This window comes from Capra hircus, chromosome 26, assembly GCF_001704415.2.
Source record: "Capra hircus breed San Clemente chromosome 26, ASM170441v1, whole genome shotgun sequence".
Lineage (NCBI taxonomy): Eukaryota > Metazoa > Chordata > Mammalia > Artiodactyla > Bovidae > Capra > Capra hircus.
The window spans coordinates 42163695-42187593 of record NC_030833.1 but is presented as its reverse complement, the minus strand read 5'-3'; the positions used below and the strand labels follow the sequence as shown (position 1 = coordinate 42187593).

The 23899-nt window shown below is 43.5% G+C and overlaps 1 protein-coding gene across 2 annotated transcripts in view; it reads left to right on the top strand.

Annotated features, from left to right (window-relative positions):
• The window catches only part of PAPSS2 (3'-phosphoadenosine 5'-phosphosulfate synthase 2), a 101704-nt gene continuing 86207 nt past the window's right edge, over nucleotides 8403–23899 (top strand). For both annotated transcript variants that reach the window (XM_018041299.1, XM_018041298.1), the window contains exon 1: nucleotides 8403–8545. In XM_018041299.1, the coding sequence (XP_017896788.1) occupies nucleotides 8519–8545 (27 nt within the window). In that variant the 5' untranslated portion in view covers nucleotides 8403–8518. The remainder of the gene's footprint in view (nucleotides 8546–23899) is intronic.

The following is a 23899-nucleotide window of genomic DNA, read 5'->3' as shown; positions in this document are numbered from 1 at the left end:
TAAAAGATGTAAAAGTTCTACTAAGTTCAGTTGGATATTTTTCTACTAGTTTAATGCCTCTAAGTCACATGGTTCAAGATATCTTCCACATCTTTTGAAAGAACCTGCAAGGAGAGATAAAAAAGCCTTCCTCAATGATCAATGCAAAGAAATAGAGGAAAACAATAGAATGGGAAAGACTAGAGATCTCTTCAAGAAAATTAGAGATACCAAGGGAATATCTCATGTAAAGATGGGCACAATAAAGGATAGAAATGGTATGGACCTAACGGAAGCAGAAGATATTAAGAAGAGGTGGCAAGAATACACAGAAGAACTATACAAAAAGATCTTCATGACCCAGATAACCACAATGGTGTGATCACTTGCCTAGAACCAGATATCATGGAATTTGAAGTCAAGTGGGCCTTAGGAAGCATCACTATGAACAAAGCTAGTGGAGATGATGGAATTTCAGTTGAGCTATTTCAAATCTAAAATATGATGCTGTGAAAGTGCTACACTCAATATGCCAGCAAATTTGGAAAACTCCACAGTGGCCACAGGACTGGAAAAGGTCAGTTTTCATTCCAATCCCAAAGAAAGGCAATGCCAAAGAATGCTCAAACTACCGTACAATTGCACTCATCTCACATGCTAGTAAAGTAATGCTCAAAATTCTCCAAGCCAGGTTTTAACAGTACGTGAACTGAAAATTCCAGATGTTCAGGCTGGATTTAGAAAAGGCAGAGGAGCCAGAGATCAAATTGCCAACATCTGTCGGATCATCGAAAAAGCAAAAGAGTTCCAGAAAAATATCTACTTCTGCTTTATTGACTATGCCAAAGCCTTTGACTGTGTGGATCACAGCAAACTGTGGAAAATTCTTAAAGAGATGGGAATTCCAGACCACCTTATCTGCCTCCTGAGAAATCTGTATGCAGGTCAGGAAGCAACAGTTAGAACTGAACATGGAATAACAGACTGGTTCCAAATCGGGAAAGGATTATGTCAAGACTGTATATTGTCACCCCACTTATTTAACTCTTATGCAGAGTGCATCATGTGAAATGCTGGGCTGGATGAAGAACAAGCTGGAATCAAGATTGCTGGGAGAAATATCAATAACCTCAGATACGCAGATGACACCACCCTTATGGCAGAAAGCGAAAAAGAACTAAAGAGGTTCTTGTTGTAAGTGAAAGAGGAGAGTGAAAAAGCTGGCTTAAAACTCAACATTCAGAAAACTAAAATCATGGCATCTGGTCCTATCACTTCATGGCAAATATATGGGGAAACAATGGAAACAGTGACAGACTTTATTTTCTTGGGCTCCCAAAAAACTGCAGATAGTGACTGCAGCTAGGAAATTAAAAGATGCTTGCTTCTTGGAAGAAAAGCTATCACCAACCTAGAGACCATATTAAAAAGCAAAGACATTACTTTGCCAACAAAGGTCTATCTAGTCAAACCTGTGGTTTTTCCAGTAGTCATGTATGGATGTAACATTTAGACTGTAAAGAAAGCTGAGTGCCAAAGAATTGATGCTTTTTAAGTGTGGTATTAGAGAAGACTCTTGAGAGTCCCTTGGATAGCAAGGAGATCCAACCAGTGCATCCTAAAGGAAATCAGTCCTGAATATTCATTGGAAGGACTGATGCTGAAGCTGAAACTCCAATATGCTGGCCACCTGATGCAAAGAACTGACTCACTGGAAAAGACCCTAATGCCGGGAAAGATGGAAGGCGGGAGGAGAAGGGGACGACAGAGGATGAGACGGTTGGATGGCATCACCGACTCAATGAACATGAGTTTGAGCAAGCTCCAGGAGCTGGTGATGGACAGGGAAGCCTGGTGTGCTGCAGTCCATGGGGTTGCAAAGAGTCGGACATGACTGAGCAAGTGAACTGAACTGAACTGCCTGAAGACAGAAAATGCAGCCAATTAATAGACTCAAACCATTAAACAAATACAACTTGTTTTCACTGAGGTTTGTTGGATTTTGGAGTGAATTTCCCTAAATACCCTAAGTGTTTCTGTTTTCCAAAATGTGTACATATATTAGTAAACATATTTCTTTTAAAAATAATACAAAGAGGAGACAAAAATCTATATCCTAGATTCCACCCAGGAAATGGCAGAAGAGCACTGCTTCTGCCTGGGAGTGTGTGGGCTTTTCCTCTGGGTGCCTAAGTTCCGTGAGCAGCCTTTTGGTGACTGGGTCATAGTTGTTGTGCAGTCTGGACGTCAGTGGCTTTTCTCTGCTCTACCTGGGTCATCAGTGACAGGCTGGGACCCTTGAAGGAGGCATAGGGTATAGCAGGCTAGGAAGTGAGAGCTTCGTGCAGCTGGGGACATCAGCCCAGGCAGCCTGGACCATTGGTGGGGCAACAGATCGCCCTCCTATCTGGCTTTCTCTTAGCCTTGAAATGCAGGCTAAATTACCACGACCCACTGATCTCTTCATAGGCATCACCTTTGTCTTGTGTGCGTGTGTGTATGCACACACTTCCCCTATAACTTCAGTTCAGTTACTGAACTTATATCTTATATATTCTGCATATAAGATAAACAACAGGGTGACAATATAGGCCTTGACGTGCTCCTTTCCCAATTTGGAGCCAGTCTGTTGTTCCATGTCCAGTTCTAACTGTTGCTTCCTGACCTTTATTCAGGCATTCCCTTGGAATTACTCGTGTACACATCCATCTCCCTCACCTCCTTCTCATCCTTGGGCACAGCAAGTGTCTCCATGACTAATGAACAGCTACATGGCTAATGCACCCTGATGGGCGTAAAGAGATCACGCGAAGTTGCTCCCTGATGGCACATGGCACGTCCTCTATTATAGCCTTCCACCCTCCCCCCAGCTCCTCTGCTGTTTCTTCTAAAGTCAGCGATACAGATACTTATAATTTCCTGAACATACCATGTTATTTCATGCAGCTCTCTGCCTTTAAATTTTCAAATTTCCACATGCCCCTACTTTGGGGAGGGGAAGGCTGACAAGCCCTACCCTTCTTTCAAGTCTCAGCTTATGTATCATTTTTGCCAAGTAAAATCCTAACATCTCTCTCCACTCTCCCTCCTTTCAAAGTTGAACTGGATATCCCCTCCTCTGTGCCCCCACAACATCCTTCCTTTTAATTTACTGGCCAGTTTAATCTGTGCTCTCCATTTCTTCAGGAAAAGATAACGACCGATGCCCACAGCACACTCCGTGTTCTTTGACAGTGGGACACCCACACACTTTAGCACGTGCAGTCCCTAGGAGCTGGGCACTTGCTGAGATCCACTGTGCTTCTTCCCAGACTCATTTATGCCACTTGTACCTGTTAGTGTAACTAAGTAATTTACTTAGATGTGACTTAAGTGAATAGTATATGAGTGGGGAAAAAAGAGATGTGTTTTCCATGAGAACAGATGGATGCTTTGGAAAGACAAGCTGCTAAAAATGTGTACTGCTGAATTAGGGACAGGCAAGAGAACAGATAAAGATGGGGGAGGAGTATATAGAAACTTGAAGAAATCTTCTCTCAAATTCTTTCCTCCCTTAGTATTTAACTCTATAAAATTCCAAACTGGAAATTGTTGAAGATGCCTTTGGAGAGTGGTTTTTGGAATTCCCATCAGTATACCCACACCACAATAGAAGCCTTTAGCCCTACCTCAAAGATTAGTGAAGTGCATGTATTTTTAAGTTAAAATGTCTAAGTTATCCATGTATCATTTTTACCTGTCCCAATAATATACTGTGGGCTTCCCAGGTGGCACTAGTGATAAAGAACCCACCTGCCAATGCAGGAGATGTAAGAAACATGAGATCACTCTCTGGGTCAGGAAGATTCCCTGGAGGAAGGCATGGCAACCCACTCCAGTATTCTTGCCTGGAGAATCCCACGGACAGAGGAACCTGGAGGGCTACAGTCCATAGGGTCCCAAAGAGTCAGACAAGATTGAAGTAACTTAGCATGTACCTATGCAGTAATATGGAGAAGGAAATGGCAACCCACTCCAGTGTTCTTGCCTAGAGAATCCCAGGGACGGCAGAGCCTGGTGGGCTGCCGTCTATGGGGTCGCACAGAGTCGGACACGACTGAAGTGACTTAGCAATAGCAATAGACCTATGGACGGAGGAGCCTGGTAGGCTGCAGTCCATGGGGTCACGAAGAGTTGGGCATGACTAAGCAAATTCACTTTCACTTTTCACTTTCATGCACTGGAGAAGGAAATGGCAACCCACTCCAGTGTTCTTGCCTGGAGAATCCCAGGGACGGGGGAGCCTGGTGGGCTGCCATCTGTGGGGTCGCACAGAGTTGGACATGACTGAAGCGACTTAACAGCAGCAGCAGCATGCAGTAATATATTGCAGTGTATTGGGGTGGAGTTGGGAGGCAGAGACTGTCTCCTTTTGATTGTTTCTTGAAGACAGGGACCGTGTCTTGCTTGTCTTGGTAGTATCTGTGCCTAAGACTGGGAAGAATATTTGAATGCTAGAGAACTTGCTGTAAGGATTTCTTGACCCACGGGGATTGCTGTACTTATTATTGTACAGGTGCTTGTGTGTGTTCAGTTGTGCTCAGCTCTTGATGACCCCATGGTCTGTTGCATGCCAGGCTCCTATGCCCATGGAATTTTCCATGCAAGAATACTGGAGTGGGTTGCCATTTCCTTCTCCAGGGGATCTTCCCAACCCAGGGATCGAACCCAGGTCTCCTGCATTGCAGGCAGATTCTCTACCATCTATACCTCCCCGGAAGGCTTAGGAAGTGCTTAGTCGCTCAGCCATGTCATATCTGACTCTTTGCAACCCAAGGACTGTGGCCCGCCAGGCTCCTCTGTCATGGGATTCTCCAGGAAAGAATACTGGAATGGGTTGTCATTTCCTTCTCCAGGGGATCTTCCCCACCCAGGGATGGAACATGGGTTTCCTGTAGGCAGATTCTTTTACCATCTGATCCACCAGGGACGGTTCAACAATTAGGTCTCTTTTATGCATTACAGCCCCTAGGCGGCAGTGCAGCTGCATTCCTTTGGAAAGGCCAACCCAGGGAAGATGCCTCCAAGCCAGATCCCGCAAAATTGATGAGCTTCCCTAAAGTGTATTGGTGGAGAAGGGCATGGCAACCCACTCCAGTACTCTTGCCTAGAAAATCCCATGGACAGAGGAGCCTGGTGGGCTGCAGTCCATGGGGTCGCTAAGAGTCAGACAAGACTGAATGACTTCACTTTCCCTTTTCACTTTCATGCATTGGAGAAGGAAATGGCAACCCACTCCAGTGTTCTTGCCTGGAGAATCCCAGGGACAGGGGAGCCTGGTGGGCTGCCGTCTATGGGGTCGCACAGAGTCGGACAAGACTGAAGCGACTTAGCGGCACAGTGTGTTGGAGAATCTGTGGCATAAACGTCTCACTTTGTAAATGTGTTTCCCCTTGTTTATTTGGGGAAGTTGACTCCATTGTTTTTAAACAATGAAAAGCCCAAGTAGAAATCACCACCTCATTAAGTTAGTTATTAAAGCCAAGCCAATTTCTGGAAGGGAAAAAACAAGAAAAGACAATAAGAAGAAAAGCTTAATACCGTCATGCAAATGTTGCGACCAGCATCAAGGATTTTAAATTGATACCAGCAGGCCACAGAGTCTTACAGCGGAATCTCACAGGCGACATTACTGAGAAACTTACGGAGACTGTGTCCAGATGACCAGACAGATCTCAACCCTGCCTTCCTTCCCTGAATGAGTCTTCTCCAGTTCTGATGTGCTAGAGTCACAGATTTCAAAACTTCAGTGCTAGCTGCTCATATCTTTGCGAAGGAGTGTCCTCTCCCAGAAGAAAGAGCATAGTAAGATGAAAAAGAATTCCAAACATCACCGTTAAAAGAAAGACCTTGGAAAAATAAAAAAGAATGATTATTTTACTTTTCAATGGGTTGCCAGGCTGAATTACAACTATACTGATGATCTATCAAGTTAAAGGGTCTTAATGTAGTTTGGGTCCAAGGGAGCTGAGGCATCCTATTTCCACAAGTCTTTGGAAGCAGTGAAAGAATATCTGTTCCGAAGTACTCTGTTTGAGAATTAAATAAATCTAAAACAAGATAAAACAGTCCAGTTTATAATTACCATAGGGGCTTTGAAATAACTGACCTGGAGGCTGAGTGATTCACTGCATCTGGGGTGCCAGCTGACCTGGGCTTGAGACTGAACACTGCCCCTAACTGTGACCAGTCAGTTTACCTTCCTCTCTCAGCACCACATGGTGCATCTGTGAAATACATGGAGAGGGAAACTGGACAGCTGATCTCAAAACCTCCCCCAGGTCTAAACAATCATATATTCCTTTTCCAGGAAGTTACCCTTACAGTTAAACTTGACTTCCTTCTGTTTCGGCTTAAAAAAAAAAAAAAATATTTATTTATTGGCTGTGCTGGGTTTCTGCTGCTGCGCAGGCTTTCTCTAGTTGTAGCGAGCAGGAATTATTCCCTAGTTGTGGTGCCAGGGCTTCTCAATGCAGTGGCGTCTCTTGTTGCAGAACACAGGCTCTAGAGCCCATGGGCTTTAGCTCTAGAGAGTGGCCTCAGTAGTCACAGTGCACAGGCTTAGTTGCCCCTCAGCACATGGAATCTTCCTAGACTATGGATTGAACCCGTGTCCCCCGCATTGGCAGGTGGATTCTTATCCATTGGACCACCATGGAAGTGCTGTTTCAGCTTTTAAAGACGTAATATGAAATAAACCAAACATGAAAATTGCTATTTCTCTATCCAAACTTAGTTTTCTCTTAGGGCAGGATCTGGCAGGGTTCCAAATACAGTTGGAACTGATACCAAAGGATTTTTTTCAATAAAATTAGAATGAGATGTTACGATTTAAACCCCATAAAATCAAAACATGCTAGTTCATGTGCAGAACAGAAACTCAAACCCAGCATTTGCCCTCCAGTTGCTCACAGTTGAAGGGAGTGGTGGCCGCTTACTCTAAATGAGTAAGAAAATAAATATACTGATATTTCAAGACTGGACAAACATATGAGTTCCCATTTAGGTTTCTGACTCCTGATTTATTTTCCCACTTTCCATGGAGAAGGGTGGTCAACTGAGATCTTCAGTGTCTGTCTGGAAAGCTAGCAGTCTTCCAGAACTACAATTGGATATGAAAGTAAAGTTCCAGTCCTCACCTCCTTAAGCCTTCACTTCAACCTTTCCACAGAAGGAAGACCAAAGTTGGAATGGGCAGTGTGGCCCTTGTACGTCTTCATGGTGCCTTTGTTCCTGAAGTCCCATTGATCTGTTTGTCACTTTGTGCACAGAATTAAGGTACAAAAGGTTGGCCTTGGGACTGCCCTCAAGGTGTTTTCCCTAACCATAGCTTCTCCTTCCTTCCCTTTGATTGTCCCAGATATTTGAGTTAAAAGAGCTGCCCTCTGATAAAACTTTAAAGCCCTAGGATGTAGTCCATAAACCAAGACAACTGGGCCTTCTCATACTTTTCCTCCTCAGGGCCCTTGCTGGTTTGCTGACCACAGGGAAGTACTATAGAAAAGGTTTGGAACATGGATTGAAACAAGCTGCTGGGCTACCTTTTACCATTTTCAGGGGCTGGACTTGCTTACTCAACTTGGTAAATAGGAGCAGCGCTTCAGCCCGCCCATCTGCAGCAGGAGGAAAACATTGTGGGCTCCAAAGGAGTGATTGCATGTAGACCCCTTAGTCCCAGGCCTGGCGCCGAAGATGCAGGCCGGCCTTGCCCATCGACACGTCTTCATCAGCCTCATCGATGATGATGCTGGTGCAGGAAGACTTAACAGTGGAGGCCGACCTGGGCCTGGGCCTCAGTCCCCTCACTTGGAATATCATCTTGAGAAAGTCTGAAAGCCTCCACTGCTTCACGGGAGAAGGCAGGATTCGATGCCTGGGGCGAGGGGTGCAGGAGGCTTAAGGCAAAGGTCAGCGGAGCGCAGAGTGAGAACCAGAAAATGTTAGCCCTCGCTGTGATCACTGCCCAGGAAGACGAGCTGGGGCCGCGGCGCCCACGGAGGACCCTGACGACCAGCTTGGCGGTTTCAAGCAGGTCCCAGAGGCAGGAAGCCTTCCTTGAGAGGCGCACGGCTGGGGTGAGAGGTGAGGGGACGCTCAGGCACCCGCGGGGAGTGGGAACTGGGAGACGCGGACTTGACCTCCGACTACGCGCGGGGCGTGTCTGTCCGCGCCTTCGGCTGCAAGGTCCTGCCTCCAGCCTCGGCGGGCCCAGCGGAGCCGCTCCCGGGAGTCGGGGGCCGGGCCCGGGACCCCGCCCAGGCGGCGGCGGGGTACCCTGGGCTGGGCGCTGCTGGCGGAGCCGACGGGGCGGAGAGGAGCGCGGCGGGAGGAGGGGGAGGAGGGGGCCGGTCAAGGGAAGTGCGACGTGTCTGCGGAGCCTTTTTATACCTCCTTCCCCGGGAGTCCGGCAGCCGCCGCCGCCGCCCGAGCGTCCTAGCGCCTCCGCTCCAGGGCTGGGCTCCGAGTTCCAGCGCGCCGGGCACCGCCGTAGCCAGCCAGCATGTCCGAGGTCAAGAAGCAGAAGACGGTAGGCTGCTTCGCCTGCCGCCCTCCTCCGCTCTCGGCCCCGGACGCTCGGATCCCGTCCTGCCCGGGAGGAGGCGAGCAGCCCGGGCGCGGAGGCTGGGCAGGAGGAAGGGGTGGAGGGAGGCCGGCGGGAGAGGCGCAGCCGGGATTCCCGGGGCAGCCCTCGCGGGGCAGTCCCTCCCCGCCCCGCGCCGCGGGGAGCCTGCGCCCGGTGGGGTCGTCGCGGCCGGGCTAGACCTCCGGAGCAGGAGCATGGGCCCCCATCCAGACAGGTCCAGAGATGGGAAATTTCCTTTCTTCCCCCGGGAACTTTTTCTGGACCCGTCTTTTCTTCTGAATGGACTCCGCACGGGTCCAAGCGCTGGGGGTTGAGGGCCTGAGGGGACCCCGGTCCTGCCAGATCTGGACGCTGGCGACACTCAGGGACAGTCACTGGGGTTTTGTCCACGGAACCTCCTCGGAGCGGACTTGAGTGACAGACGTTCATAAAGGGAAAACTACGGCTGTCTAGACGAGGGAGGGAAATTGCCTTTCTACACACCGGCAGAGTTCTAGCTGCTAGTTGGGATAGGATGGCACCTTAAGTTCAGCCATGGGTGGGGTGGCGCGGGGGCTCCTCAGCCTGGGGGAGTGAAATGAGCGGACTGTTTTGAGGCGGTTCAGGTTTATCCACAATGAATCCAGGTCACCCCCATTTGTAGGAAGTAGACGGTTGTTGAAAAGTTCCATTCCCACTTAGTGATAGGGGCTCCTGTAAATTCTGCATCCTTAAAAATGGCAGTGATGATCAGAGACTCTTTTAAAGCTGGAAAGAACCTCGTATAGACAGCATTGGGGCCACACCAGGGGTGGTGTGCAAGCCAGCCTCTGATGGCTGAACACTCATCTTTTTTTAACTACCAGACTGAAAACCTCAGGTGATTATGGAGGTCAGGGAAGGGGCTGACCTCTCTCAAACAGACTTGTGCTTGGCACATAGTAGGTGGTCAATAAATGTTTTACTGCTTATACTTATCACTGAAATCTCTTTGAGGTGTTTTTGTGGCAGAAGAGATGACAAAACGTAAATTGGGGAAGGGGAGTGGAGGGGGCACACAGGGGCTAGGAGTGTGGGCTTGAGCAGCAAGGGAAAGGAGATGGGGGCTCTGTGGTTTCAGGGACCACACAACCCTCAGGAAGGTCCAGGAGGAAGGAGGGATCTATTTGAGAAGGGAGAACGGTCAGGATTCCGTTGCCCTTTATAGGAGAGATTTTAAAGTGGGGAGTCTCTTGGTATTATATTTGAAAACACTGAAGTGCAAATCACTTGTGTTTTATTCCTATTTAATTGTATTAATTTCTGTAACATTCTAAATGGTGTCTTCTAAGCGACAAGCTGCTGAGGCACTTAGTAGCTTTTTATATCAGTGAGGTTTCAATTATTACCTCCAGCATCAAGAATTCCTTCCAAATGAGATTGCTTTCTTAAGCATCAGTAATGAAGGGGCAAGTGGTCTCTCCCTTTCTTGCCTCCAGTCAGCAAGAGCCTGTGAAGTGAAAGGCTTGAAAACAGGGGCTTTACACACAAATCATGGCAACTGCACAGACAGAGAGAGTGAGAAACTTGAGGACCAGAAGATTTTATTTTTGTATTTACTCATTTCACTTCAGTTCAGTTCAGTCGCTCAGTCGTGTCTGACTCTGTGCGACCCCATGAATCGCAGCACGCCAGGCCTCCCTGTCCATCACCAACTCCCGGAGTTCACTCAGATTCACCTCCGTCGAGTCAGTGATGCCATCCAGCCATCTCATCCTCTGTCGTCCCCTGCTCCTCCTGCCCTCAATCTCTCCCAGCATCAGAGTCTTTTCCAATGAGCCAACTCTTCGCATGAGGTGGCCAAAGTACTGGAGTTTCAGTTTTAGCATCATTCCTTCCAAAGAAATCCCACGGTTGATCTCCTTCAGAATGGACTGGTTGGGTCTCCTTGGAGTCCAAGGGACTCTCAAGAGTCTTCTCCAACACCACAGTTCAAAAGCATCAATTCTTTGACGCTCAGCCTTCTTCACAGTCCAACTCTCACATCCATACACGACCACAGGAGAAACCATAGCCTTGACTAGACGGACCTTAGTCGGCAAAGTAATGTCTCTGCTTTTGAATATACTATCTAGGTTGGTCATAACTTTTCTTCCAAGGAGTAAGTGTCTTTTGATTTCATGGCTGCAATCACCATCCGCAGTGATTTGGGAGCCCCCAAAAATAAAGTCTGATACTGTTTCCACTGTTTCCCCATCTATTTCCCATGAAGTGATGGGACCTGGTGCCATGATCTTCGTTTTCTGAATGTTGAGCTTTAAGCTAACTTCCTCACTTTCCACTTTGACTTTCATCAAGAGGCTTTTAGAACCCTCTATTTTTTAAATTTGAGGTGTGTGTTCTGCATAGGATTAAATTAATAGCACGACTTGGGAACTTTTATATAGCTGACATGATTATAACGCAGGGGACCAGTACAAAGTCCCCCAAAGTGCCAGATAGATACTATTGGGTAAAACGAGGCAGCTGTAAATGCAGCTGAAATCTCTCAAGCTTTAAATGTTACCGCAAACTGTGTTTTGAAACTTTGCAGGCCAAAACAAAATCTGCCCACATGTGCGACCTCTGAACTAATCAATTATTTGAAAAATGAGTCTTGCTGTCCTAGGAAGCTTTCCTGGAAGTGAGTCTGTGATCTGAGTTTCTGATCTTTTTCAGAAACTCACAGAAATCATTGCCTTATTTTCTATATTGTCAACTGAGGATGTCAATTCACACCCCAGTGACTGCAGTCACTCTAAATATTTGTTGAGCCCCTACTGTGTGCCAGACAGTCTACTAGGACAAACACATTGTCCCCGGATATATATATATATATATATATTTTTTTTTTTTTTGCCTCACTCTCTGGATGAATATAGCCTTTCAGTTCAGACCACTCTAAGAAGAGTAAGTAGTTGTGGTTTAAATGTGAGAATGTAAGATGATTTTCTCACAAACTTGAAAAAATAAAAAAAGGAAAAGTTCTGTTATGAAGGAAGGTAGTACATTCCTGCTGTGTTAGGCATCTTTACCATGGAAACCAAAGACAGCTGGGTGTCACAGCCCTCCCCGCTACCCTTGACTTCCCTCCAAACTTGGCCACCTCCCATCCCCTTGACACACACATCGATCCCAGGAGAAGGAAGGAGGCAGACAGCAGCCAGAGGGTGGAAAGAGACGCAAAGGTCTGGTCCTTTCTTCTTGAAGCATTTAGCATTTTTCAAGGTCCACAGACAATGTTATTATGTCCTGGAGACAACCAATCTGAAAACTCTGAGAAAGTCAACTGAGATATTAAAGTATTTCCTAAAGGGTCAAAGAAGCCAGTGTTTGGGAGGGAGTGAAGAGCTATTGAAACGTTAAAACTCCCCACAAATGTAAGCCATTATTCATCTTTTATTATTTTAAAGATTCTGTATAATATCACATTATTTTCCTGGAAGTGGCTACTTTTAAAACTATTTGAAGATACTGTGTGAGGCAAGACATGAATTTCCAACTAGAAGGAAGGAGAAACAAGTACTTCCCAGAGGCCAGGCCCTTTGCCTCATCCTTACAGCAGCCTTTACCCAGAAAATGGAGCCTCACCTCTAGGAGAGGAGAAATGCCAGCAGCAGTTCAGGATTTAAATTCAAGTTTGTCCAGGGACTTCAACAGGGATCCAGTGGTTAAGACTCCAAGCTTGCATTGCAAGGGGCACATGTTCGATCCCTGGTTGGGGAACTAAATTCCAGTTTGTCCAACTGTGAAGTTCCTGTCCCTTTAGTCTCTCTGTTTCTCAGGCCCATACATTTTCTCATCCATAATGACTTGCCCCTTACAGTTGCTGTGAGGAGCAAATAGCCCCTAAACACTGTCTCACTCAGCCCTAGACCCATATGCAGTCGCTACTGTTACCATTTTTTAATTATACTATATTGTCTTGGTTTTCCCAGCAAGGAGAAGAATGTACAGGTCAGACCATTCCAAAGGCTCAGTAAATGACAGCCATCAGAATAGCTAATGACAGCAAACAAATACAGAAGTGGTGACGACTTGAATTCTAGTTGTAAAAACTGAATAGAAGATAAAGGTCAATAATTAGTGCAGGCTTACCAGAGAAACCCAAATAATCAGCAAGATTTTGTCAACAACCTTGGCCAAGAAAGGCAATCTATATATAAGTAAATATTATACCAACTTCTCTCCACCCTTCCTGCACCTTCAGCTATTTCCAGATTTATCTTAAAATTAATGTTGTCCGATTCATGCTGTTATTCCACGATCATCTCTTTGGACTTTTGCCGTTAAAGATAAATGTAGCTAACTATGAGTTTTGTATCTCTGAGATAGTTATCTTTATCTTTCAGCCCTTTGTCTTCCTGTTAGTGTACGTGGTTATCTGGTTTGCCTAGGGGTAATTAGACTGAACTCAAACCTGCAAACCTGAGGGGATGAGAGTCCGAGAAAGGAATCCGTGATGTCAACCTTGGCCTTAGATTACTGTTTATTTCAAAACCTGTCACTAAATAATAATGGGCACTGTCTTTGTGTTTGGAAGTCTTCAGAAAACACAGAAAGGGAAAGTAAATAAACATACATGTAATGCCATTTCAACTAACCTTTCATCACTTGGGTGCTTTGCTCATGGCAAGTGAAATGGCATGTTATCTCAGCAATCCTACATACAGCCTGGCACTGAATAGGTGCTCAATAAATATTTTTTCCATATTAGGCTATAAAATTGATTCATGCATGAATTTGCTTTTGGACATCTCTATTGTTAGATTTCTCCCAGCCCCTCTTATCTGTCTGCTCTCATGTGCTGGCTCATTTTTGCCTGGAAATCCATCAGTACCACTGAAAACTTACCTGCAGGGATTCTTGAGGCTGAGAGTGAATACCTCCAAACCCCACCCCAGAGGAGTTACTTTTGTTTCTGCCAGATGCCTGGTGACGCTACTACTCGGGCACTCCTTTGGGATTCTCCAGGAAAGAATACTGGAGTGGGTTGCCCTGCCCTTCTCCAGGGGATCTTCCCAACTCTGGGGATCAAATCCGCGTCCCCTGTATCTCCTGCAATGCAGGCAGATTCTTTATTCACTGAGCCACTTGGGAAGCCCCCTTTAACCTAAAGAAAGAAAGTGAAGTCACTCAGTCGTGTCCGACTCTTTGTGACCCTGTGGACTGTAGCCCGCCAGGCTCCTCTGTCCATGGGATTCTCCAGGCAAGAATACTGGAGTGGGTTGCCATTTCCTTCTCCAGGGGTCTTCCAGGTACCATCTAAAGTTTTTTAGACCACCCAGGTGATGAGAGTTTGAGTTGCACTTTTACACACAGGGACCAACTTGTGCAGGCAAGTCCTCATGAACCACCTACCCCCCACCCTACCCCTTTTGTACCCCTTCAGTGTCAAGGCAGCCGTCCCTGCAGTCTCTTGGAGTGGGAAGTGACTTAATTCTGGTTCACTCTTATTTTTAGGGAGTGACTCTTAGGAACCTCAGCCTAGGGCAGACAGCAGCCTTTTCATTCTCCCCACTTGCGTATGTTCGAGGCTTTCTTGTCTCTTTCACCTCCGCTGCAAGGTTGTTAAAATCAGTGCAGATCTGCCCCTGGTAGGACAGAAGCCCCTTGTGCTTGCTTACATCTGAGGTTCTTGCTTTCCTGCAGATTTTGGCCAGGTGGTTCCTTACTATCTTATTGGCTATTTGATGTTTCTAATTAGGTTATTTTATATTATAACCTGAATTTTATTTTTTAATTTTTCTGAAGCCTTTATTGAATTTGTAACAGTATTGCTTCTGTTTTATGTGTTGGTCTTTTTGCCACAAGGCATATGAGATCTTAGCTCTCTAACCAGGGACTGAACCCACAGCCGCTGCATTGGAAGGGGAAGTTTTAACCGCTGGACTATTAGGGAAGTCCTCATAAACTGCATTTTAAATTTGTTTTTATGGAAAGATTGCATGGTTTAACCTAAAACCAGCATTGGTGGAAACAAAAATCTCTGCCTTTTCTCGATTCCTGATTATCATTAACTTATGATGTGTATATGGAGAAGGCAATGGCAACCCACTCCAGTACTCTTGCCTGGCAAATCCCATGGACGGAGGAGCCTGGTAGGCTGCAGTCCATGGGGTCGCTAGGAGTCAGAGACGACTGAGCAACTTCACTTTCACTTTTCACTTTCATGCATTGGAGAAGGAAATGGCAACTCACTCCAGTATTGTTGCCTGGAGAGTCCCAGGGACGGGGGAGCCTGGTGGGCTGCTGTCTGTGGGGTCGCACAGAGTCGGACACGACTGAAGCGACTTAGCAGCAGCAGGATGCATATATCATACCTTTCCCTTATACCTATAACACTTATAAAAGGAGTACTTTCAGAACAAGTAACCTTAAGTTGGGTTGCTAGTCAGATATATTTAATTGAATCCTTTTTTCCCCTACAAAGTGCTAAAGTCTGGGCTAGAGGGAGAGAGGGTTGGTGCTCACCTTATCTTAGAGTTTCTGCCCATATGGACATCCTTAGAGCTGTGCATTGTCCTGTCTCATCCTCAGCTGTTGGTCCAGCTCAAGGGCATTCCTGTCTGAAAGCCCCTTCAGTTCAACACCTCTCTTTGCTTCTCCCATGCTCTTGTGGGTACCCTGAGGTCACTACACTGCAACTCTTGGGGTAACTCGGTAAGGCTATCGAAGATATTTGATGTTGTCCCCTGACTTCCAGAAGGGAGAGAGCTGTGCTCCTACTCTGGTGTGACCACGCTGGGACTTTGAGCAGCTCTAGGGGCTGCTCGAGTCTATCCCTGTCCCTTCTCCCTAGGGGGTCTGTCAAAGATCAGAAGCACAACCAGTGCCCCCTCCTTTCAGAGTCCCCAAAGCTAGCTGACTCCTCGTCCCCCAAGCCCAGCGCCAGGCCCAGAACACCGCTCCCCTTCTCAGGCTCACACTGGCATTTGAGCTCCTTCTGCTTCTAATAAATGTTAAACAGAGCTTTTCCAGAAAGGTTATTTAGCATTAGCATTGGGTTCCTTACAAATGTGGTCTTCTTGTTCCTCTTTCGTGCCTTTTGATGATTAAATATTTCTTTTCAATTTAGAATAAATTGGCACACAAGATGGAAATATCTTTTTCTATCTGCAAAAGAACCATTGTGTTAAAACCTGACCTCTAAGTTGCCTCTGATAATACGTGGTGTGTAAACTGACTTTCATCAGTTGGCTGATGTGACTTCCTTTAAAATCTAATCAGAAGCTCTTTCTGCACTTTACTTTTACTCTTGAAGTGGATTTTGCTATTACTGGTATTGTGAAAACATGACTGCAGCGTAAACATGGCAAGCTCAATCTGTCTAGCACCAAATTTTGGCCAAAAAAAAAAAAAGTTACCTGTTATAAAACTTCCCTAAAATATATCAAATGCTAATAATGAAAAATGATCATTTCTATGCTAGGTTAGTACTTGTTTTAAATATATAGTTAACATCTTTGTATGTTTTGTTATAAAAACACGGATTTTTATCTACCAAGCATCTATGTTCAGTCTAATAGTACAATTACTTTTTCTTTTCTTTTTAATGTGTGCCAAGTGTGGGCTCGAAAAATTATTTGCAGACTTTGTTTGGAGACTTAAACCACCTACAGTGAAGATTCTGTCTCCATTACTTCATTCATCTATACCGTTCCCAAACATTTATTTGTGGGTAATTTGTCTTTTCTCAACTTATAGCAAAATAAGCAACTAAGATGTTGGTGATGATTTTTATTTTTATATATTTCCTACTGTTAAAACCCTGAATTAACTTCTTGGTCCTCTACTATAATCCCATTTGTTTTCCTTCAAGGGCTCTGAAAACCTTTCTTTTTCTTTCCTGTCTGATCCTCACTTATGAATTTCTTCACTTCATTTACTCAACAGATATTTTTTAAATACCCAACTAGGACCTGTGCTTGCCATAATTTACCAGAGCTACCAAAGCCTTATATTCGTTAATTATAGTTTTTTAGATTGTTCAAATACTGTCTTTAAGCTACTGTAAGCATAGCATTTACGTTTTTCTAATTGCAACACCCCGCCCACAAACTTTATATTCTTTCAACCTTCTGCCCAGTCAGTATTACAGTGGCCTTGAGCCAAAAGCAATAAAATTCTCAACTGATTTTTCATACATTTAAAAAAATCTTTTTCTCCCCCAAATTAAAAATTTAAATTACTTACTTTTTATTCAAGTTGTTCCTACTTTAAAAATGTATTTTTTCCCCAAGACCCCTAGCATTTTCCTTCTGGGAGGAAAATGAAGAGCCCATCTTCAAGCCATACAGGTTGATACACAGAGCTTTGCTGAGGCACATGACTGTCTTCCTGGCCAGCTGGTGGTGATACCACCAATGAGCTGGAACTCTGCTCATGTAACTAAAGGCCTAGCACTTTTCTCTTTTTTTGCATGCCCTTGAAAAGAGGCCCTACCCATTTTCTGTAGCTCTGTCTTTTCTTTTACATACTGGGAAATATTTTACATTAAAAAAAAAAAAAAACTTCCAAGTTGGTTATCAGTGAATCACAGTTACACTTTAAATTAGCTTTAGCATCTTGTTCTGATATTCTGAAGATAGAAAGCATGGACCAGAGAGAAGTGTTTGAAAGAGGAAGGACTACCCTGTTGGTCCAGTGGTTAAGACTCCATGCTGCCGCTGCAGGGGACACAGGTTTGATCCCTAGCCAGGGAACCTAAGATCCCACATGCTGTGAGGCATGGCCAAAATGAATGAATACATAATTCTTTTAAAAAAGAAAAAAATGTAATTGACCATTTTGGAATATGTTTGATGGTCCAGTCTGTTTCTCTTTAGAAAATTCAACTTATACCCTCTTAAACTCCTCAACCTCACTCACTCTTTCTTAAGCCTTCTCAAGCAGTTTAACCATTTTATCAAAAAAAAGAGAAAAAAGATAGTAATGATTACATAGTGTGGAATACAGATAAATTTATATGAGGCAAATTTGAGGCAAATTCAGTTGTACATTGAATCCTCAGTTCTGGTTGTAGAATTTCCAGTTTTATCTCTTAATCCCTTCATTTCCATTGTTTCCTAAGTTCACGAAGTTGGTTACATATAACTATGTGGTCCAGCCAGCTAAATCTAACTAAATTGCTGAGTTCCAATATTCTTTTCCTAAATAGTATGAATAAGTACAGCTGTTGGGCCCTTGTGCCGCTAATACAACAATGCTTTAAGTAGTTACTAAAAAAAAAAAATTAAAAAGCTTGCATTCCTCTATTGTGTTTAAATTCACCGTGCACCTGAGAACTAATGAAACATAGATATTAAAATTCTCTCTATGGGATTTGCATATTTACCAGGAGTTTCGATTTTTAGAACATGTTTTGTTAGAAAATTCCTACTCTGTTGTGGCTTAGCTCTGCATTGAGCCCTAATGATGCGGCAGGCTTTGCCTCTGCATTAACTCAAGTAGCCCTCACGGTCTCCTGAAGGAAGTTGGTGAGCAAATAGTCAGGAGGGAACTCATTTAACCGAAATAAGGCTTTAGAGAGTTCCCCGCAGGAGAAGCTAAAATCTTATTAGCTGCTCTGTGGTTAAGAAGTTGTTTATTTCATAGAGGGAATGAGACAAACGCCAAGAAGCAAACGCAGTAGGATTAGGCAACTAGTAATATACTACTGTTTCATTTGTAAAATATTTTGGCAGCCTCCTGCTAATATCTCAAGATAGTAATAATGAATTCTATTAAGAGACATTCCCCAGCACTTCTGTAAAAAGAGGAAATGGCACATGTGTGCAAATGCACGTTACCCTTGCTGTCACACACGTTTCTTTTCTTATGGTGACGTAAAGCGAATAATTGGAAAGTAAATTTTCATTGTGCTCAGACTCAACAAGTAGGGGTAATAGTTTTTATTGCCTAGTTTTACCACTGGGTCAGTATTCAACAAATGTGAACGGAATGATTTGTTTCCACTAAAGCTCCTAATACCTGAGCCAAGTTGTAACTGTGATTTGTCGATGATAAAAGGAAACCAGGCCACCCGTGTGTTTTTCACAAAATAAAAATTTGACCTAGCTGGAAGTCAAGGCTTAAGGATGTTGGCAAACCGGATAATGCTTCCGTTTTCACTGGGGACCAATAAGGAGTGCCTGGAAATTGTGAGATCGTGAGTGACAGTTTCCAAGATGTTTGGAAGAAGTGTTTTGGGGAGTTTGTCTCATTCTGTCATCATCGGTTGGAAAAGTTTAAGATTTCAGCAATCCTGAGCCATAGCCTCAGGGACCGCTTCTAGGAGGGCCTGGATTCTGGTTGTCAGAAGACCATTGTGTTAAGAGGCCAGGGCCCATGCTCACAGGGAAGAGAGCGGCATTGGCTGCCCGTGATTGTAGGGGCTGAGATGGAAGTCCTTTAGTAGAGAGAGTTTACCTCATTTAAAGGAGAAGGAAATGGCAACCCACTCCCGTATTCTTGCCTGGAGAATTCTATCCACAGAGGAGCCTAGTGGGGAGATCGCAAAAGAGTCAAACACGACTTGGCGACTTTATTTAAAGGGGACTCCCAGGTGGCTCAGCGGTAAAGAAACTGCCTGCCAAACAGGAGACTTGGGTTCAATCCCTGGCTTGGGAAGATCCCCTGGAGAAGGAAATGGTAACCCATTCTGCTGTTCTTGCCTGGGAAATCCCATGGACAGAGGAGCCCAGTGGGCTTACAGTCCATGGGGTCTCAAGAGAGTTGGAGACAACTTAGTGACTAAACAACCTTATTTAAATAACAGGAGTGGTAGTGACAACATAGAAATTAAACCACAAAATCCATTGCTTCACAGTGTGAAACACCTTGGATACAAAATTCTGTCTAAAGGATGTGTTGTCTCTGCTTAGCTATTCAGTGAATGGAAAAATCCGGTCATAATGAACACCTGGTTTCTTTTATTTTCTTCTCAGTGTTAAGGCTCTGGTTTAATAAGTCCTTTACACTTCACGCTATGATATGTATTCCTTTTATTTTATTTTCACTCAAATCTCCATTTCATTGACAACAACATGAACATCCTAAAACGATAAAACTTCAGAGATTTCCCTTTATACAAGCATTTTTCTTAGCTCTCAAATACACCAAACATTTTAAAGTCTCTTTGAAGAAAGAATAGAGAATATGTGTTATCTCCCCCTTTCTTTTCATTTTTGAAATGATTTTCTTCAAAGTTAAAAATTTGAAAGTATCTTATATTGGAATATAGCCAACTAATAATATCGTGATAGTTTCAGGTAGACAGCAAAGAGACTCAGCCATACATATACATGTATCCATTCTCCCCCAAACTCTCCTCCCATCCAGGCTTCCACATAACATTGAGCAAAGTTCCCTGTGCTATGCAGTAGGACCTTATTGGTTATCCATTTAAAATATAACGGTATGTACATGTCCATCCCCAATTCCCTAACTATCCCTTCCTCCCACCCTTTTCCCCAGCAACCATAAATTCATGCTCTAAGTCTGTGAGTCTGTTTCATAGAGAAGTTCATTTGTATCATTTCTTTTTAGATTCTGTGTATAGGGGATGTCATAGCGATATTTCTTATTCTCTGACTTATTTCACTCGACATGACACTCTCTAGGTCCGTCCACGTGGCTGCAGATGGCCTTATTTCACCCTTTTTAATGGCTGAATAATACTCCATTGTATGCATGCACCACGTCTTCTTTACCCGGTCCTCTGTCAATGGGCGTTTGTGTTGCTTCTATGGCTTGGCTGTTGTAAACAGTGCTGCAATGAACATTGGGCTGCACGCATCCTTTCAGATCATGTTTCCTCTGGGTATATGCCTGGGAGTGGGATTGCAGGGTCATATGGCAGCTAGATCCCTCAAGGCTGAGGAAGGAAACTTGTTGGTCCAGCTAGGTTTCTAAATAGGAGGAGGGAATAAGCGTTTATTCAGGGACTTTTGATGCAGTCCCTCATGTCCTCCTCATAGTAACCTATGGAGTAGTTGATGTTCTTATCCCCATTTTATAGTTGAGAGCAGTAAAGCTTACTGATAGGAAATAACTTGCCTTAGGACGTACCAGTGCAAGTGTCAGGGCTGACTCCCTCCTAATTCTAATGCCCTGTTTTCAATCTTTCCTTTCTCTTACATCTGTTAATGTAACAGATGTCAGGTACGCTACAATTGTCAAAATGAAGATTATTCTGATGATTGAAACATACACATTAACTGTCTTTGTGGATGCAGATGAAGGCAGGGAAGAAACCGAGAAGATGAGGTGGTCGCTTTGAAAGTGACTTCTCAGGGGCTTTTCGGAATGTTGTGTGTAGTCTTTAAAAGATGTGGATTTGAGCAAATGCTGTTAAGAGGCAATAAATGTTAGTCTGGAGGAGGCTCTGCAGCCATTTTTAGAATGGTAGTGTTTGGAACTGAACCCAGCGTTTCACCTCAATAATACAAAGCTTCAGTGTTCTAGTGGGTGAATGCATACACTCAGGAATAAGTGTCCTTAGAAATAATCACAGTGACTTACATGTAACTCTAGACCTGGCCTTATTCATTATGTGGGAGCTGCACAGTTGAGCATTCATGAGTTACAAGTTCCCAAAGCCCCACAAGCTACGGGCCTGTTCTCTGGACGTACTAGAGGTTTCACTGACATTTCCCCAGCTCAGCACAGAAGTTTAATCTTTCATGGTTCAAGGGGCCTGTGTCATATACACAGCCTCATTACCAGAACAAATTGCAAAAGAATATGAAGAAAATACACCAAGGTAATGAAACACAGCCTTCAGTGGAACACTTGCAGGGCTAGTATTTAGAAGGGCAGCTAAGACCTGTGCTGAACACTGTACTTGTGTGGTTCAGAGCATCTTCTGAAGGTAGTTACACATTTCTAGGGGACTCCACTTGATATGCGTTGTGTTTCCATGAGGGTAATTGCCACCTCCCAGAATTACTGCGAGGTTCCTCTGGGTATTCATGATACCTTTCTTTCATCATGCTCATCAAGGCTTTTTCATAAATTCTTTTTAATTATCCTAGCAACTCTCTGGAATAGGTGGGTAAACGTATTATAAATCTTTACTAAAATAAAGTGATGTTAAATATTCCCTAAGGCCTGCTTATGAGCCCATATAATAACAGAGATAACCCAAGTTTGGTGAGTTTAGTGGCCTAGTACTTCATTTTGTCTCAGAACAGACAGATGCCCAGGGACACCTGAATGATATTTGGAATGAAGTCTTTCTTATTGGGACCAAGATAACTGTGTGCTGTGAAACACGATATGGCCTCATTTTCATTTTGAGAGCTGGTGCTGTAAACACTATAATAGATGAATTAAGTGATTCAGCTAATTATACTCTTTTTCTTTTTTTTAACATTCACCTGCAAAACTAGCATGTGATCCCTGAAATAGAGAAGGTTATACGGTAAAATTTTTCTACCTTTATTTTGATGTGATGTATGTGTTTATTTTAATGAGACTGGAAACTAAATCATTTCTTTTCTGCTGATTAATGCTGGATCACCTTCTTATTTCCATGAGACATAAAAATTTTGAAGTATGTCTACATGACAGCACCCTGCTTGGATCTGTGTGTAGCTGCTATAACGTACAGAAAGAGTTATTACCTTAAGAAGCTGATACAGACAGGGGCTTGAGGAAAGTGAAGGACACAAGAGTCAAGGAGATATCTAACTTGATCCCATAGACCAGGAGTTAAGAAATTCAGCCCTGTGGCCAAATCCAGCCCAGACAATTTTGGTATAACCTGTAAGCTAAGAACGATTTTTAAAAAGTTCTGGGGAACTCATTGTTATGTCTCCTTTGATGATATCATTGAAAATATTGTTCATTAATTACAACACATGATATACTCTTCATAAAGATCTGTGGAAGAAATTTCTATTCAGTCTTAGTATCAGTAGCAGAAAGGTGGTATTTTTTCTGAGGGTTTTTTTTTTTTTTTTGTATAATCCTTTGGGACCTGTATACTCCATGACTGTCCAGGTCAGTCCGCTTCAAGATGCCTGCCAGAGAGCTCGGAAGTGGGTTTGTGACTCATTTTCTATTTTTGTGCCAGTTTTGTGCTTGGTATCACTCACTTTATGCCCCTGCGTTGTTTTCTCTTTCCTTTTTCACATCTACTCAGAAGTGAGGCTTTGCTATGCTTGATGGATCTAGTAAGTCGTGAACATATATTAAACATGACACATATATTAAAAACATTAAAACATATATTAAAGGGACTTACCTAACAGTCCAGACTTCGCCTTCCAATATAGTGGGTATGGGTTTGATCTCTGGTCAGGGAACTAAGATCATATATGCCTCATGGACAAAAATATCCAAAACATAAAGCGGAAGCAATATTGTCATAAATTCAATAAATACTGTAAATAAAAATGTTTTTAAAATATATGTATATTAAATTAAAAATAAGATGTATTGAAACTTTAGCTCCAGAAACTCACAGAGCATTCCTTATGGTCTCATCTCAGAGAACTCTTCCCCTTTTCCTGACTGTTCTATGACTTTCCAGGGCTTTGTGTCTGTAGGACCTTATGGAAACCAATCCTGAAAATGCTTATTAAGTGCTTTGTGGTCTAATGATTTGTCCTTGCTGAAGGCTTATCAGCAAACCCCCTGAAGTTGGAGAAAGATGTAGATCAGATGTTCTTCATCTAGAGTCTAGAGGACTTAGGAGGGTTGTAAACTTGGATGGAGAAATTATTTTTATAACCTATAATAGAAATTTATCACTTCCTTCAATGATGATCACAGACAACAAATCATCACATTATTAATAGTGCTTGTGATTATGTCAACAATAGAAGACACAGATATTTTCAGATCCCATAGTTTGATGCTTATGTTTCTGATGTCTTGAAAATTTGTGTTCTTTATTTCTCTGAAAATAAGATAATTATCATAGCTACCCATCTAAACATCAGTATTTTTTTATTTAATATCCTGATAAAGAAGTACATTTATTACCGCCCTGTAATTTTTTTTAAAATTGCTAACTGTAATTCATTTTTTCCTTTGCAATCCTGTGTGTTTTATTTTGTGCATTTAAAAACATTTTTCTGAGAAGGGTCAATAGACCACCAAAGGAATTCTTCTAAAAGGATAAGAAAGTTCTGCACATGAGTACACCCACGTAGGCCCCCACACACAGTTTTTACAAGCAGTTCCAGAGGGTTCACAGAAGTCCAGACAAGGTTCATATCTAATAAGCAGTTTAGAAACTCAGGCCCTGTTAGCTAAAATCCATGATAGAAGATCCACATGAGGGAGGGGGTTTATTTTATTTTTTTGAGG